The sequence below is a fragment of the Silene latifolia genome, chromosome 4 (genome assembly GCF_048544455.1).
Source record: "Silene latifolia isolate original U9 population chromosome 4, ASM4854445v1, whole genome shotgun sequence".
Lineage (NCBI taxonomy): Eukaryota > Viridiplantae > Streptophyta > Magnoliopsida > Caryophyllales > Caryophyllaceae > Silene > Silene latifolia.
The window spans coordinates 36,769,032-36,784,338 of NC_133529.1; the positions used below are offsets into that span (position 1 = coordinate 36,769,032).

The 15,307-nt window shown below is 35.3% G+C and overlaps 1 protein-coding gene across 1 annotated transcript; it reads right to left on the reverse strand.

Moving 5' to 3' along the window:
* Nucleotides 1–202: 202 nt before the first annotated feature.
* On the reverse strand, nucleotides 203–14,516 carry LOC141653429 (histone-lysine N-methyltransferase, H3 lysine-9 specific SUVH6-like). The gene is made up of 3 exons (XM_074461193.1): nucleotides 14,321–14,516; nucleotides 1,660–4,514; nucleotides 203–599 (listed from the first exon to the last, which is right to left on the reverse strand). Exon 2 carries the CDS (start codon nucleotides 4,493–4,495, stop codon nucleotides 1,688–1,690), a length of 2,808 nt encoding a protein of 935 aa, XP_074317294.1. The 5' UTR covers nucleotides 4,496–4,514; nucleotides 14,321–14,516; the 3' UTR covers nucleotides 203–599; nucleotides 1,660–1,687.
* Between the last annotated feature and the right edge of the window lie 791 nt (nucleotides 14,517–15,307).

Here is a 15,307-nt window from a genome sequence, read left to right on the forward strand (position 1 = left end):
GTTTAAAATTTAAAAATGTGTGTTATACTAGGTATAAGTTATCAATTTACCCTTTTAGAAACAAACCACCTCGGACCTAACTGAGCGTAGTGTGATACTCTCACTCCGTCCGAACTATTTGTTTACCTTTAATTAAAATACTCCTAAAAAAGAATATTTAAGGTAAACAAATGATTATGATGCCGTCTTGTGCAAATATATGTATATAAAACCAAACCATTAACCTCATTACTGAGCAATACAACATTAATTAATGTATTGACTGTGCATACATTGATGCAAGTATGCAAATGACTGTATGCATATTAACTTTCTGACTTTTCAACTTGGCTTATTTCTAACAAGTATTAGTTGACAATTTCAGACAATATCAAGCCTGAAAATTACAACGGATATCCTCGAAAAATGAATTAAAACAACAAATTCATCTACATGATGTAAAATTCAATTCAATGGACTTCAATCAGCAAATCGCTCAACTTACTTACAACGTGGAACAAAGCAGTACGACGATATAATTAGTGGTTTAAAGCTCTGACCGAGTACCTTATATGCGACCTATTCACCTCTCCTAACAACACCGCCTTTTCAAGACTCTTCTGCATCCACAATAAGAGAGAGATTCAAATTAAGGGAAAATAAACAGCAAAATTGGTGAACAATGTAAGCATCAGCAAGTAAACCATATATAACAGACATCCAAGAGACCAAGACTAAGAAACAGAACCACTAGCATAGCAAGTCATTCAACTTTTTTTTTTTTTTTTTTTTTTTTTTTTTTTTGTTTACCTGAACGGGAGATTTCATATGGGGGAGTTTAACAAAGGAAATGAACTAATTAAGAAATCTGATAATTGCAAATAGCAGCTGATCGAGCTAGCTGATGGCATTTGAATCCCATCAACATCAGAACTACCCTTCCCTTGTGACTGGCTCACTTCACGCCAAGAAAAACAAATCATCTAATGACAGTTAGCCCGTCACATAACAAATTATATTGCGGTAAACAAGTAAATGCAACCAATCTGTGATAGATCCGGCGATTATCAATAACTTCATCCCAAAAAATTTCCCCATTGGACTTTAGTGATCAACTGATGTCTACTTTGACCGCTAATTTCTCCAAATATAAGGGATATAAAATAAAAATGTCATGTTTGGATTATCGAAACAAATGACTTCATTATCATTTACAAAAAAAAGTTAAAACTATTGCATATCGTTAGATAAAATATTGATCATGCTTGTTTAAATAGCTAAATTCAAAAGACTATATAAATGGGATGAAGGTTGTACTTGTACTACAAAGAATACACAAATTACATCTTCAAACTAATATTGAGCAGAAATAAGTGCAAAGTTAAAAAGATCCACCACCACCACCAACAACAACAACAACAACCACCACCAACAACACACTCTTACCACTAACATACCCCCAACACAGAGAGACCTTTTTCACGTGACCCAAAATAATAATTGAATCTGAAATTGCAACTGCTAATTCGCAACAAAAAGAAGTAAAGTAAAAGGTTTAATGAGTCATTTTTTTACTCCGTCATAGTTCAGAACAAAAGAATAATGAGCCTTTGGCTCCATGGAGATAAAAACTCACAAACAAACAACATTGGAAAAATTATTAATATCAACGGAACTTACAATGAAAAGGCTGACAAGTATAAGCTCATCAATACATCCGACCGCTGCAATCAGCTGCGCCACAATAACAATCCTTTTTCTTGATATTTCCATTGGAGTCAAAAACTTGATCAATAGTATAATTGTAATGATAAGTCAGCTCTTGCAGCGGGGGTATATTATCGGAAGCAAACAACATTATGTGAGGAATTCTCTTGTCATCGTGATCATAAAGGACGTTTTGCGCATAAAGATTAGGAGAACAACTATGATTGATAAACCTCCCAATATTCCCATAGCTTCTAGCATCAATAGTAAAACCATTTTCTACAACATCACTGGAAATTGAAGGCATGTTAGGCATGAGATCCGAAAGTTTATCCTTGAAAGTTGTATCATCATAGTTCTGGCCAATATCAAACAGATATTCATCACTACCCGCTCTTTGTTCAGCTTGCTTGTCCTCCAATAGCTCTCCAATATATTCACATATGAAGCTACCGGATGAAATAGAAGAATGGCATCTAACACCCCACCCCCTAGACTTAGTTTTGAAGATCTCAAGAGGCAGTTTGATACCATGTTGGCTAACTCTATTGGGACAAGATGGAGGACAACTGCAAGTAGAACCACATTCATAAACAAGAGGCTTTGCTAAGACTATTGCCCCACTTAAATTGTAAGGAATCTCCCCTCCATTCTTGACAGCACACGAGCAATGGTCAGAATCGGAACATCCGTCCTTGCAATTACAGCCCGTACGAGGCAGAGGCCGACACCAGTCAGGGTACATCATGCTAGTAATATAGGTAAACGGTGGAGGTGTCTCGTCATCTACGGTATTGATAGCACAAATAGGGGGTTTATCTTTGCCTTTTGAAATGTCATCTACACAACATCCTTCGCGCACTTTGCACTTTTTGAATTGCTTCATCTCCTTCCAAACGAGCTGTCGTTGACCGGGAATTCTTTTCAACTCAAACTTATAGACCACATTTTTATGATGCCCAAGATCTTGCCAGTATCTTTCAACAGTATACAATCCATCATAAGTGTATGTGGCAAGCATTTTAGGCCCATTATCGCCTGGCTTTGCCTCTTTAAAGCCTCTAACTACCCTTACTGGATTCTTTGCATCAATGCAATTCTTCAAGGCTAGATTTCCTCGTTCAAGTTTTTGATCTTCGGGATGCTTATCAGCACCCACTGGATTTCCGCCTTGACCCGTATATATCAAGACATCAGAGTTATCGACGTCATTGTCATATCCTCCGGAAGCCACTACACTTATAGCAAGATAATTCTTACCTTCCCTCTTAGTGTCTATACCACTCTGAAGTGGACCGTGAATCCCGATAATTGCAAGTTCTATGCGATAGCTAAAAAAATCACCGACTTCTACTCCAGGAACCTCTCCTATTACTTTTTGTGTGTTAATATATTTCCCTTTTTCCTTCAGAAGACCTGCAGCGGCTAGATCTATCCTTTTACTAGCTTTTCCCTTGTCTTTAGACTTTGTTTCTTGTCCTTGAAGTAGCTTCCTGACAAGTGCCTGAAATAATTTTAAGGTCTCTCGAACATTGCTACGAGCAACTCTTTCATTTGAAGAACCAGCAACGGAAAAAGGGGATGAAGAATCGCAATTATGTGGATCAGGAAGAAGCTGTAAGTCATTATGTTCCACATTCTCAGAAGACTCCTGATTATCTTTGAAGCCCAATGGTCGAGAAACCTCATCTGCCTCCATGTCCTTGACACAAGGTACAATCAACATAGATTCTGCATTGTCTTCACACTTAATAAGACAAGGTTCTTGTGCATCATAATCAAGGTTCTTTCCCTTGCTTTTTTTTGAAACACAAAACAGGCTCAATTTAGCTGGCCCCTTAATTTGATTCCACGGAGAAGAAGCTTCACACATTAGACCTTGGACAATGACGCCCTTTTCAAAGACAAAATCACCAATGCTTTCTCCCTGAAGTTTAATGTTACTAGAAACACAAACCGACTTTTCGTTCATATCTGTATCCTTCATGAGATTACTCTCATGTTTTTCACCATACACTGATAGTGCTATATCTTGCATACGCTGCTCATCATTGTTATTTAACATAGGTGCTTGCATGTTTATCTCCCGGGTAACCCCTTTATCAGCCTCTAAATGCTTCGCATGTGTGTAATTGCTTTTCACATAAATATTACAACTAGAGCCAACCGGGAAATTACGAACTGCAGACACTCTTCTAGGAGGTGGATATATTTGTTCCTTCCCGACAAGAGTCGGAGAAATTGGATAATGTGGGAATAGGCTATGGTCTACTCTAGTCCCCTCCTCACCCCAACTGTTATCAGTGACATCAGCAAGCTTCTTGGGATCAACTACACTGGAATCCTTCAATGTAGTTGGAAACTGCAATCTAACTTCCATCAACTCATCAGATAAATCATGTGTTTCGCCTGTCACAATGTGTTTTTCCGCAGCAATTTGAATCTCTTCAAGTGTATTAGGCTTCTTATCTGATTTCACATTTTTACACTCGACCTTGCCACAGGTAACCAAGCTCGATGCCTTCAACTTAACTACACCAGAATCCTTCGCCGTTGGTTCCACAGCTCTTTTCCTCTCTGCTTCATGAAGACCTTCTCTCTTTTCCCCACAACTCCCATTATTTAGCCCATCAACCCCTTGGATCTCCTTTACTTTGCTTTGCATACATAATGGTTGAGCATTTGGGCCACACCCAGAAGGAAATTCACGAACACCCAATACTTTTCGCCTCTTATATTTCTGAGAGGGCATCAACAAAGAAGAACCACTGAACTTCATATGCTTTTCTTCACCCATTATCGAGCCCATTATTTCCCCTTAAAGAGGCCTACCAAAAAAAATGAATTCCGATCAACAAAGTTATCAATTTGCCCCCATATTGATGACCCATCTTTGCTAAAATCACATGCTCATATGCTCACAACTTAACTTAATAACAAAAAAACACCTCGGGGGTGCTAGGGTAACACTGTTAAGGCACTAGCCAAAACGCCCAAGGGTCCTTACGTGCACCTTTATGTACAAGGCACAACTCACTACAATTTCCATATCGTTTCTTTTAGTTCTTCGAATCACATAATTCTTTGAAGATGCAAATTTGTTTGGACAAACATAATAAAAAGTGATGCCCGTGTATCATGACGTGTACGTTTTCACCTTACAACTTGCGCTTTGTCATCACGGGCCCTCATTGTTTACGTGCGCCTTACAACTAAAAAGGCTCACCCTTCATAGAAATCACACACTTGGACTAGAATGTCGAAGAGTGTGCGAGTTATTCATTTTAGTGGGTGGTTATAACATGATTCCATAAAGCCACTCCACAAAACCTAAGAAACTGCTTGGCTAAGATTTATTAAAAAAAAAATGTGACAAGACATGTTTTAGAAAGAGATAAGTGGAACAAATGGAAGTTGTTTGTCTAGCCCTAAGGTTATTAGAACCTCCTATTTTTCATGTACAACTTCCACAACAAAATAGTTTTATGGAAATACTTTTGCCTTTCCACCATGGGAAGGATTCTTAGCCTCAAAATCATAACTAAATATAAGAAGGCAAATTCTTATTTAAGACTGGTCAAATAGTATAAATGCAACAAAAGCTTAGGCATAGGGAAAAGCAAAAAATATGTCTTAGATGCCCATGTGAGATGATAAAATGATCCGTTTTAGTGTTAACACGGATACACTCGTCTTAAGGGAGACTAACTGATATAAGAATAAGTACCCACATCCAGCTTTCCCCATACACCAACATATTCAATGGTGCAAAATACAAATGAAAACATCGCTGGAAAATAACCGTATCTAACACTCTTGACACCATATCGTATCTAGCACTCGCAGCCAGTCAAAGTAACATAACAAAGTAACATAACATGGATTGCAACAACATTTACTTTGGAACATGACACAAACACTCGAGATCTCCATTTTCCGTCAAGAACTCTTATAAGACTCTTACAATGAAGCTGCATGGAGGTCGTTTGGTTAACCACTTCATTTCAGAAAAAAATTATGACCAGGAGAGTAGGAGAGTGTGAGGCTGTGAGCTAATCAATATTATATATTAAATCCAGAAACCAAGGGACTTCAATGTAATTAAAGAAAGTTATACAAATTAATTATATTATATAGTTTTAAATTACTAGCACCGTGTGATAGACCCGATTAAGGGATATCAATGCAAAATATTATATAGTTTGGGTTAAAATTAAATTATATAGAAGCTTAGTAATTTTCCTAAACATTTGTAAGAGACTAAAACATAGTCAATTTCCTTAAAATAAAATAATTAATTAAGATGGTCAATTTCCTTAAAATAAAATAATTAATTAAGATGGTCAATTTCAAGGAGGCTAAAAGAAAAAAGATGCTTGGTAATTTTCCTAAATATTTATAGAAGATGGTCAATTTCCTTAAAATAAAATAATTAATTAGTATAAACATGCACACTTATGGTATTATGGTATTAATTATTATCATCATAAAATTATATATTAAATTTAAAATCTATGCAATTTTATTAAACTTTATAGCTTATTAGATGTATAGAGATGTTAATTATTTAACATACAAAAATATAATATAAGTAGGTTATAAATATTTCAAGTTAGATTCCATAATATATAATATTGCATAATTCTTTCAATTTGATTTAATGCATATATGTAATATATATATAAATATTTATATAAATATATAATCCTCTTAAAATTGCATGCCTAAGTAGTAAGAATAATTTCGTCAATAAAGAAAAGAATTGTAGTAACATTGGATATAGTTAGAGTATATGATAATAATCACTCATTTGAATAGTAAAAGTAACAATATTATCAGCGGGATTAGTGAAAGTGGTAGAAACAACCACGGGAGTAGTGAAATAATCATATTAATGTGGCAATAGTGAAAGTAACAATAACCACGGCGGAAGTAGTGAAATTATCAATATTAATGCGGTAGTAGTGACAATAACAATAATTACGGCGGGAGTAGTGAAAGTAACAATGATTACGGGCAAGTGGTGAAATGTTATTACTATTGTTTCATTAATAAGAGTAAAATATTAATAGCGGGAATAGTGAATTTGTCTCAAAATTTATTTTATCGTAATTTTAGGATGTCATAGAAAAATATATTAATGATAAATTTAGGGGTTATGCAACTTTAAGTAATTTTATTTAATGAAAAAAAAATTAATGGTAAGTAGAGGTAGCCCGGGCGAAGCCGAGCACCAATACTAGTTACCGAGATACTCCTAACTTCCATAAACTAAGGAGGTGTTTGGTTAACCTATTCTAGGTATAAGGTATGGGTTAGGAATAAGTTAAACTCATACCTTGTGTTTTTTTACAATTTTCGTAATCATACCTCAAATCCATGAGGTATGGTTGAAGTTGGTATGAGAATATGAGATTGATACCTTGAGTCATTGATACCTTGTGTTTCTCTACAAACAGCAACACATACCATATTTTTTCTCACAAAAATAGAAATATCCATAAAATTATTTCTTTTTTGAAGATTTTTTTTTCTAAGAATATATAAACAATGAATTTTTTTTGACACTTTTAATACATTTAAGGATAAAACTATTATGATATTGAAAAAAAATTATATTATAGAAAAAAATTATGTAAGTTTTAGGGTTTTTCTACGTGATACCCTCGTATTTTTTTGATTTCTACATGGTACCCCTCGTCTTTTGAAAAAATCATTGATACCCTTAAACTTAATGAAATTTTTTTAAAATACCCGAAAGCTATAATCCGTCATTTTTAAATGATTAGTTTATGCATTTTGTATCTATTTTGTGTCGATAATTTGTCAAAACTTTATAGAAAATACCGTTTACGTAATCTTAAATATATTTTCTTTATTAAATTTGACTATTATAAAACTCAAATTTTATTAGTATGGGTATTTTATGGACAATAATTAAAATTTAAGGCTACCAATGATGTTTGGTTTTTTTGTCAAAAGGTACCTAACATTTAGGGTAGTTTGCGTCAAGGTACCTAACATTTATTTTTTTGCCCAAAGGTACCAAATATTTATGTTTCGTTTGTAAGCAAGTACCAATTAACAATTTCCGTCAAAAAAGTTAACTTTTCTATCTCAATTTAACGGAAAATAATTTTTTTTTTGTTGTTAAAAACTTATTATTGCTACTAATCATCAACTTAAACCTTCTCCTCATTAATATCCCTTTTCATTAATCTCTCTCCTCCCACAATCTTCATAGCAATCATCAGTTCATCACTAATCTTTCCATCACCAAGTTCACATCCTACATACTAGTATACTACCACCAAACACGGCCAACACGGCCAACACGGCAACTGGCAACTACGCACAACTCAACCCGCCTCACCTCCTACTCGCGGTAACGAGACAGCCCCAAACTCCACCAATAGACTGCCCATCGATAAACTAAGCCTTTCCCAATTTTCGGTAACCTATGCGCTCTATATTTCGCACACCACGTCAATAAACCTATGCCTGAAACGGTAGAAAACAGAGCATGAACTGCTACTGTCCAGACCTTCTTACGACCTCAGAATGACTCTAAAACGTCATAAAATTACCAACATTAAGCCCTCTTCAACTCTACCACCACAATCACTACCCTTTATGCCTTCACCAACACCACCACCGACAACCTCAACAACCTTTGCTCGCACTGCGTCCTCGTTTGCGCCATTCTCAATTACTTTGATATATTGGGTAATTGGGTTGATGTAAAGTCGAGTAAATAATAAAAAAGAAGAGAGTAGTGTAGATGGTTGAGATTGTATGATGTGAAGATGTTAATTTTGTGAAGATTTACAGTTAAACAATGGAGTCAAAAATAAATTAGGAGAATAAAAGTTTTCTGTTAGTCAACTAACGGAAATTGACTTGATATTAACGGAAAAGTGCGTTTGGTACTTCCCGACACAACAACCATAAATATCTGGTACTTTTGGGCAAAAAAAAATGTTAGGTACCTTGACGCAAACTACCCTAAATATTAGGTACCTTTTGACAAAAAACCCAATGATGGTTTTAAAAACCGAGGGGTACCACGTAGAAATCGGAAAAACACGAGGATACTATGTAAAAAATCCCAAAGTTTTAACTAGTTACTACATGAAAAAGTAAGGAGAAAATTAATACATAAATAAATAGTAAAAAATTAATTAAATAGACATACAACAAAATTTGATTCCTCATTCCAGAATTGAACCAAACACAAGGTATCAGGGATCAAGTTCGAAACTCATATCACCCTAGTTTGATTTTTGATTCCATAAACCAAGCGATCCCGAAGCACTTTCCCACAAATACTTTTTCATATCCATAACATGTAACTAAAATTACATATCTTTAAAAACTTATTAAACCATCAATCACATGTGAGAGACATAAGTGACCATTTGCCAATGAATACAAAAGACTCTTGAAAGAAATAAGGGGTTCCTTAGTTTAAAAAGGTACGATATCCAGAACATGCGACTAAAATTACATATGGTAAAAAAAATTATTTAACCTTAAATCACATGTGAGAGACATAAGTGATCATTTGCCAATGAATAGAAAGAGACTCTTAAGAGAAAAAAGGGGTTCCTTGTATAAAAAGGTACGCCTTATGGGCTCAAAGGTATAACTTAATTGGTGTACATTGTAGATAAGTCGAAGCTACCAATGTGCATAAGAGGTGCATTAGTATGCAACTTACATTTATTTCTATTTCTTTAACTACACCTTTGTTCATAATATGTACAGATTTGAATGTAGTTTGACAAGGGTGCATAAAGAGTGAGCCTTTGCCTTACATCTTGATTTTAAAACTAAGAAGCCTTTGTACTCTTGTCCAAGCTTTTTGCTGTACAGCCCTTGAGGGCCATTTTCATTGACCCCTTGATGAATAAATCATTTGTTAGCTACTTCAAGTAGAGCTCGCAAACAATGACCTCCGATACGAAATTAACGGGTTTGGGTTGAGGCTTAATGACCCATTATGTATGTGGGTCGACACGAACACAACCAACCAGAGATTTAGGGTTAGGTTAGGTTGGGTTTTTAGGGTTAGGTTAGGTTGGGTTTTGGTTGAGCTCTCTAAACACGAACCCGACACGAATGACCTATTTACTAAATTAATCCTATGTTTTCTTGATCCTGCATCACATAAATATACTTACACTTTTCAAATATAGACATGACACGAAAAAACACGACACGAACCCGACACGAAATTAACGGGTTAAGGTTGAGGCTCGACGACCCATTTATGTAAGTGAGTAGACACGACACGAGATTTAATTGGGTCGGGTTTAGGTTGAAAGGTCTGTGACCCGTTTACATGTAACATGAACACAAACCCGACACGACCCAATCTGTTTGTTTTGTTTGCAGAATGCAGACCTTGTGCACCAGACCTTGTGCACCAAACCATTTAATTTAGTCATTTTTATTCAGAACCTACTTTTGCCCTATGTTTATTCGAGACTTCGATTTTGGAGTCATACCCTTAAGTGTCATTAGGGATATGAGGAATGATCCTTACCCTACACTTCCAAATCCGACATTGCTCCTAAAGGAAACAAAAGGAGTCTTGCATGACAAAATTAGAAAACATAACAACTACACGAAGCATATAGTACCATTTTTACAAAATTTAGCTTTAGGTTACAAAATAATCTCCACATTTAAATCTATATTTCATTTCAAAGAAGTGTCCCCAAACACGTACCATTGTTTTAAGAATGGGTTACCCGTGTATGGGTAACATAGCCTTTTTCCTACACTAAATGTTGCTTTAACTATAACTAAGCAAGCTATGTCTAGATTGAGATGATATAAAGACATGGACTCTGGATAAAGAAACAACCGGAACAACAATAACAACAACACAATCTTAATCCCAACATGATTGATTTTTGATTTTGGGGTCGGGGTCTCATCCTTTAGAACTCTCACGGGTGAACGCACACCTCAAAATGCAAAGAGATAGAAAGAGAAAACGAATGAGAAGCGAAACATAATACAAAACTCAAGCTAAGCCAATAGGTATAATAATCAAAAACTTAGTACTCTTTTATAAAACTTTGATATAAAATAAAAATTAATAGCAATAATTTTCGAAAATAGACGTAAAAATTAATGTGTGAAAAAATCTTATAGAGAAAGCATGATTATATAAGAAGTTTTAGGTAAAGTATTTGACAAATTCAAAAAAAATTTAAACTCCATTATCCACATGTATCATGTGCCTCCATAGTGCTCTCTGTGTCACCACACACTCTTCAATCCCAAGGAATCTCATATAATTTTCAATCACCTTCATCCAAGTCTTTTTTGGTCTTCCTCTACCCCTAGCAACCTTTACAGTTCCCCAAGTTCCAAGCCTCCTAAGAGGTGCATTAATAGACCTTTTCTCACATGGTTAAACCATCTTAGTCAATCCTCCATCATCTTATCCTTTATTGGCGCCATTCTCAACTTCACCCCCAGTCACCTCATTTCTAAGTCAATCTTTCCTTGTATGAACGCACATCTACCTCAACATACGCATCTCCGCTACATTCATCTTTTGACCCCACTCGGAGCCATAGTAGAGGTCAAATTGTTGTGAGATAAAATTCACCCGATACTTTATAAGGCATCTGTTACCAGATAAAAACCTCGTGACACTTACCATTTCAAAGTCTTCAACCACTTTGCTTTAATTATATGGGTCACATATATGGGTAAATTCCCATCTAATTTACCGTCTTTTTGAACCGCTTTTCCATCAAAAGTGATACTTCATACTTCTGAAGTTCTCACTCCACCAAACTAACACTCCAGTGACTACACCTTAATCCGGCGTAAACCCATACACGTATCAACGATTACACAACTCCTTTATGAATTAACCCATTTAATTTATTTAATTCAAGTTTGCAATTATCACACATAATTAATCTTAATCTTAGAAACAAATTGCACTTCCTTATATTTGCTATTTATGGCCACTTAGAGTTTTCCGGTTAAAAAATGGGTATTTCATGCAATGTATCAAACCTAGAGCTTACAAATAATGACACGTCACGAAAACACGACACGAACCCGACACGAAATTAACGGGTTTGGGTTGAGGCTCAATGAACCATTTATGTAAGTGGGTCGACACGATATTTAATTGGGTCGGGTTTGGGTTGAGCTCCCTAAACACGAACCCGACACGAATGACCTGTTTAATAAATTAATCCTAATTTTTTATCTTTCATCACATAAATATACTTACAACTTTCCAAATATTGACATGACACGAAAACACGACCCGAACCCGACACGATATTAGCGGGTTAGGGTTGAGGCTTGATGACCCATTTATGTAAGTAGGTCGACACGAACACGACACGAGATTTAAACGGGTCGGGTTTGGGTGAAGGGTTTGTGACCCGTTTACATGTGACACGAACACGAACCCGACACAACCCGATCAAACCTGAGGGATACAACGTGAATTTTCCGTAAGAAATTTTATGTTTTAGCCAAATTTCCCATTGTCAAAAACTCAGATCCGCAACTTCCATGGTTTTGTTAATTATATGCACCCCACCGACCAAATCCTGGAAACGCCTCTGAACGGAAGTAGAATATGGGCGGACAACTAGGGCCTGGCTACTTGGGCTTTAGCCCTAGATGATTTGGATAAATAAAATTCTATATATACACAATTGCAACAAATGTCTGATGGCTTAATGGTTGTAGGTTTAGTGTAAAAGTTTCCCATATTGCGCGTGGTCTAAAGTTCAACCCCCAAGCTATTTTTGCTTCTTTTTTTCAATTAACAGCCCATTACAATTCATCTCTCTCCTTTTTTATTATTTTTTTTTCGGGTATATTATATGTCTTCTAAAATCTAACTCTATTATACACTAACTAAAATCTGCGTATTCTTAATTATTTTTCTTCTAACGACCTTTATTATTGATTGTAAGGTTTTTCATAAAGACATTTTTCCGAGAGTTAGATGAAAATTTTATAATTTTTTTTTTTTTTTTACAACAATAAAATTTGGAATAATATGGAAATGATAATGGAATAAATTAAAATGGCTCACTAAAGTGACTGCGCTTCTTTCTTTTGTGAAGTAGCGGTCTTTCAATGCAGTTCTCGACACAATTTTCATCTTGGGTCATTCGGAAACAGCCTCTTTGTGTTGCTAACACAAAGGTAAGGCTGCGTACATCCGACACCCCTACCCCACAATATGCGGGAGCCATTAAGGCACTGGGATAATGTTGTTGTTGTTGTATGGAAATGATGAACTAACTCCTGAATTAGAATTGAGTGAGCAGCTCGAATAAAAGGTCTATTTAGTAAATATTTTTCTTTTTACAATAACAAAGCTCTTTTAAGCTGTATACTAAGGGGGCGTTTGGTTGGAGGTCTATAAGAAAGGGAAAGGGAAACAAAGTTATTGATTTCCTTTGTTGGTGTTTGTTTGACACAAACAAAGAGAATGAAATTCCCTTCCTTACCCCTCAATCCATCTAATTCCTTACCCCCCACCCACCCAAGGTATGAGATTTCATTGCCTTTGTTACCCTTCAACCACCTTATTTACCTACCACCACACTTGCGAGTCCCACCACACCAGTCACAATCAAGACGCCACCGCCGCCACCACCACCAAAATCACCAACCAAAGCCACCCCACATAAACCACCACCACAACACCACCGCCACAACCACCATGACGCCACCACCACCATCACCACCACCAAAGCTACCCCACTGCCACCACCACCACCACGACGCCATCGCCACCATCACCACCACCATAACTACCCCACCTAAACCACCACCCGCACACCAAAACAAACCACAACCCACCACACTTCATTTTCTTTATGTAACCAAACAACTAGTTAAGTTTTAGGTAATCCTTTACCTTTCCTCCTCTTACCCTTTCTAATTTCCTTTCCCTTTCTCTTTCTCTAACCAAACGCCCCCCTAAATAAACTTTTCTTTTACGACCTTTTTGGATTAATTTTTAATTAAAAGATCAAGGACCATATGATGAGCCTATTGTAATTCCAGCGGAAAAAAACATTATCAAATTGTGGTATCTTTAAATTTAGCCCTAGATACATTTAGTTTCTGGTTCCGCCCCCGAGTAGAATACGTAAATATGATCAAAGTTTCACCTTCGCCTTGGCGGCTAACTAAGATTAGAAACTAGGGTTCTAGTTTGAGACATAGGAAAGTTAAAAATACAAAAAATACCCTTATTGGAAACATGAATTTCCAACAACATTTCCTTCCTTTTGGCCTCATACAAACCAAACAACATAAACAATAAACATAATTTCTCATAACATATGCACACAATTAATCCAACCAAATTAAATCACACACACATGCAAACAATTACTCAACATAACCCAAAAAAAAAAAACACTAATCAATCAACAATTTTGACATGAATTCCGTCATCAATGCCAACCCAGATTTCAAAAATCATACAAAAGTTAAATACTTGACGATCAAAACATACAAAGCCACAATACTATTGCATCATACAAATTACAAACCAACACATATGAAAAATAACACGATTATATAGAAAAAGGAAAGGATTTGTTAAGAGAAAACAAACCTGAAGAAGGAGAAAGTGGAAAGGAGAAACTGAAAAAGTGGTGAGTTTGAGGAGAATTGAAGCCCAGAAATGGAGGACGGTTGCATCAAAAAGTGGACGGGTGGATGGAGAGAAGATTAAGTAATACTTAACTCGACATTTATTTATAGTACTACTACTCACTCCAAAGTTCAACTGCTCTAGCCTCTAGGCCATTGCACATTTTGGACAAAATAGATTCTTTTATAAGACGGTTTTATGATAAAACGAGTCTAATTAAAAAATGTCCAATATAAGATGATATGGAGTATATTGTATTTATCATCACATTTATTTGTTTACTTTTTTATCAAGGGTATTTTAATTCAAAAGTAAACAAATATTTGAGATGGACGGAAGGTGAGGGTATATTATAAAAGTACACTTTAAGATTTTATTTTAACAACTTGATACAAAATATATCTTATTATAAAAATCGACCAATTTAAATATGATAATATTATTCATAAAATATCAAATCAAATAAAATTAAAAAATGTTGAATTATTAACCCCTTTTTAGATTGGACATATCATTATTAGACTAGTATTCTTGTAAAGTTGTCCTATATTACAATTTGTGTGATGTGAAACCCCCTAAAAATAAACTTCTTGGTGGGATATCAAGAATACTTTTGCTATTACCAAGTCTCAATCATTTATTTACCTTTAATAAAAATGTTTCTTAGGAAGAATAACAATGGTAAATAAATGATTGGAACTAGTTTAGATCCCGCGTAATGCGCGGTAAATATAGAGGTTTCACATTTTAATGTATTATTAGTATAGACCTCGTGCAATTTATGTACGGTATATATGAAGTTTTACTTTTTAGTTTATAACTTGACAATTCATTAATTTTTTATGCGTTCGTTATCTGTATATTTTTATTTGAAAAAAAAAAACTCAATATTGAAAAAGTAATCAAGAGAATTTAGTAGGGTTAGAAATGTCTATTTTAATGAGATCA

What these genes read in the sequence shown, in the direction of transcription:
- LOC141653429 (XM_074461193.1), bottom strand. Translation starts at nt 4,495, where the DNA reads ATGGGCTCGATAATGGGTGAAGAAAAGCATATGAAGTTCAGTGGTTCT.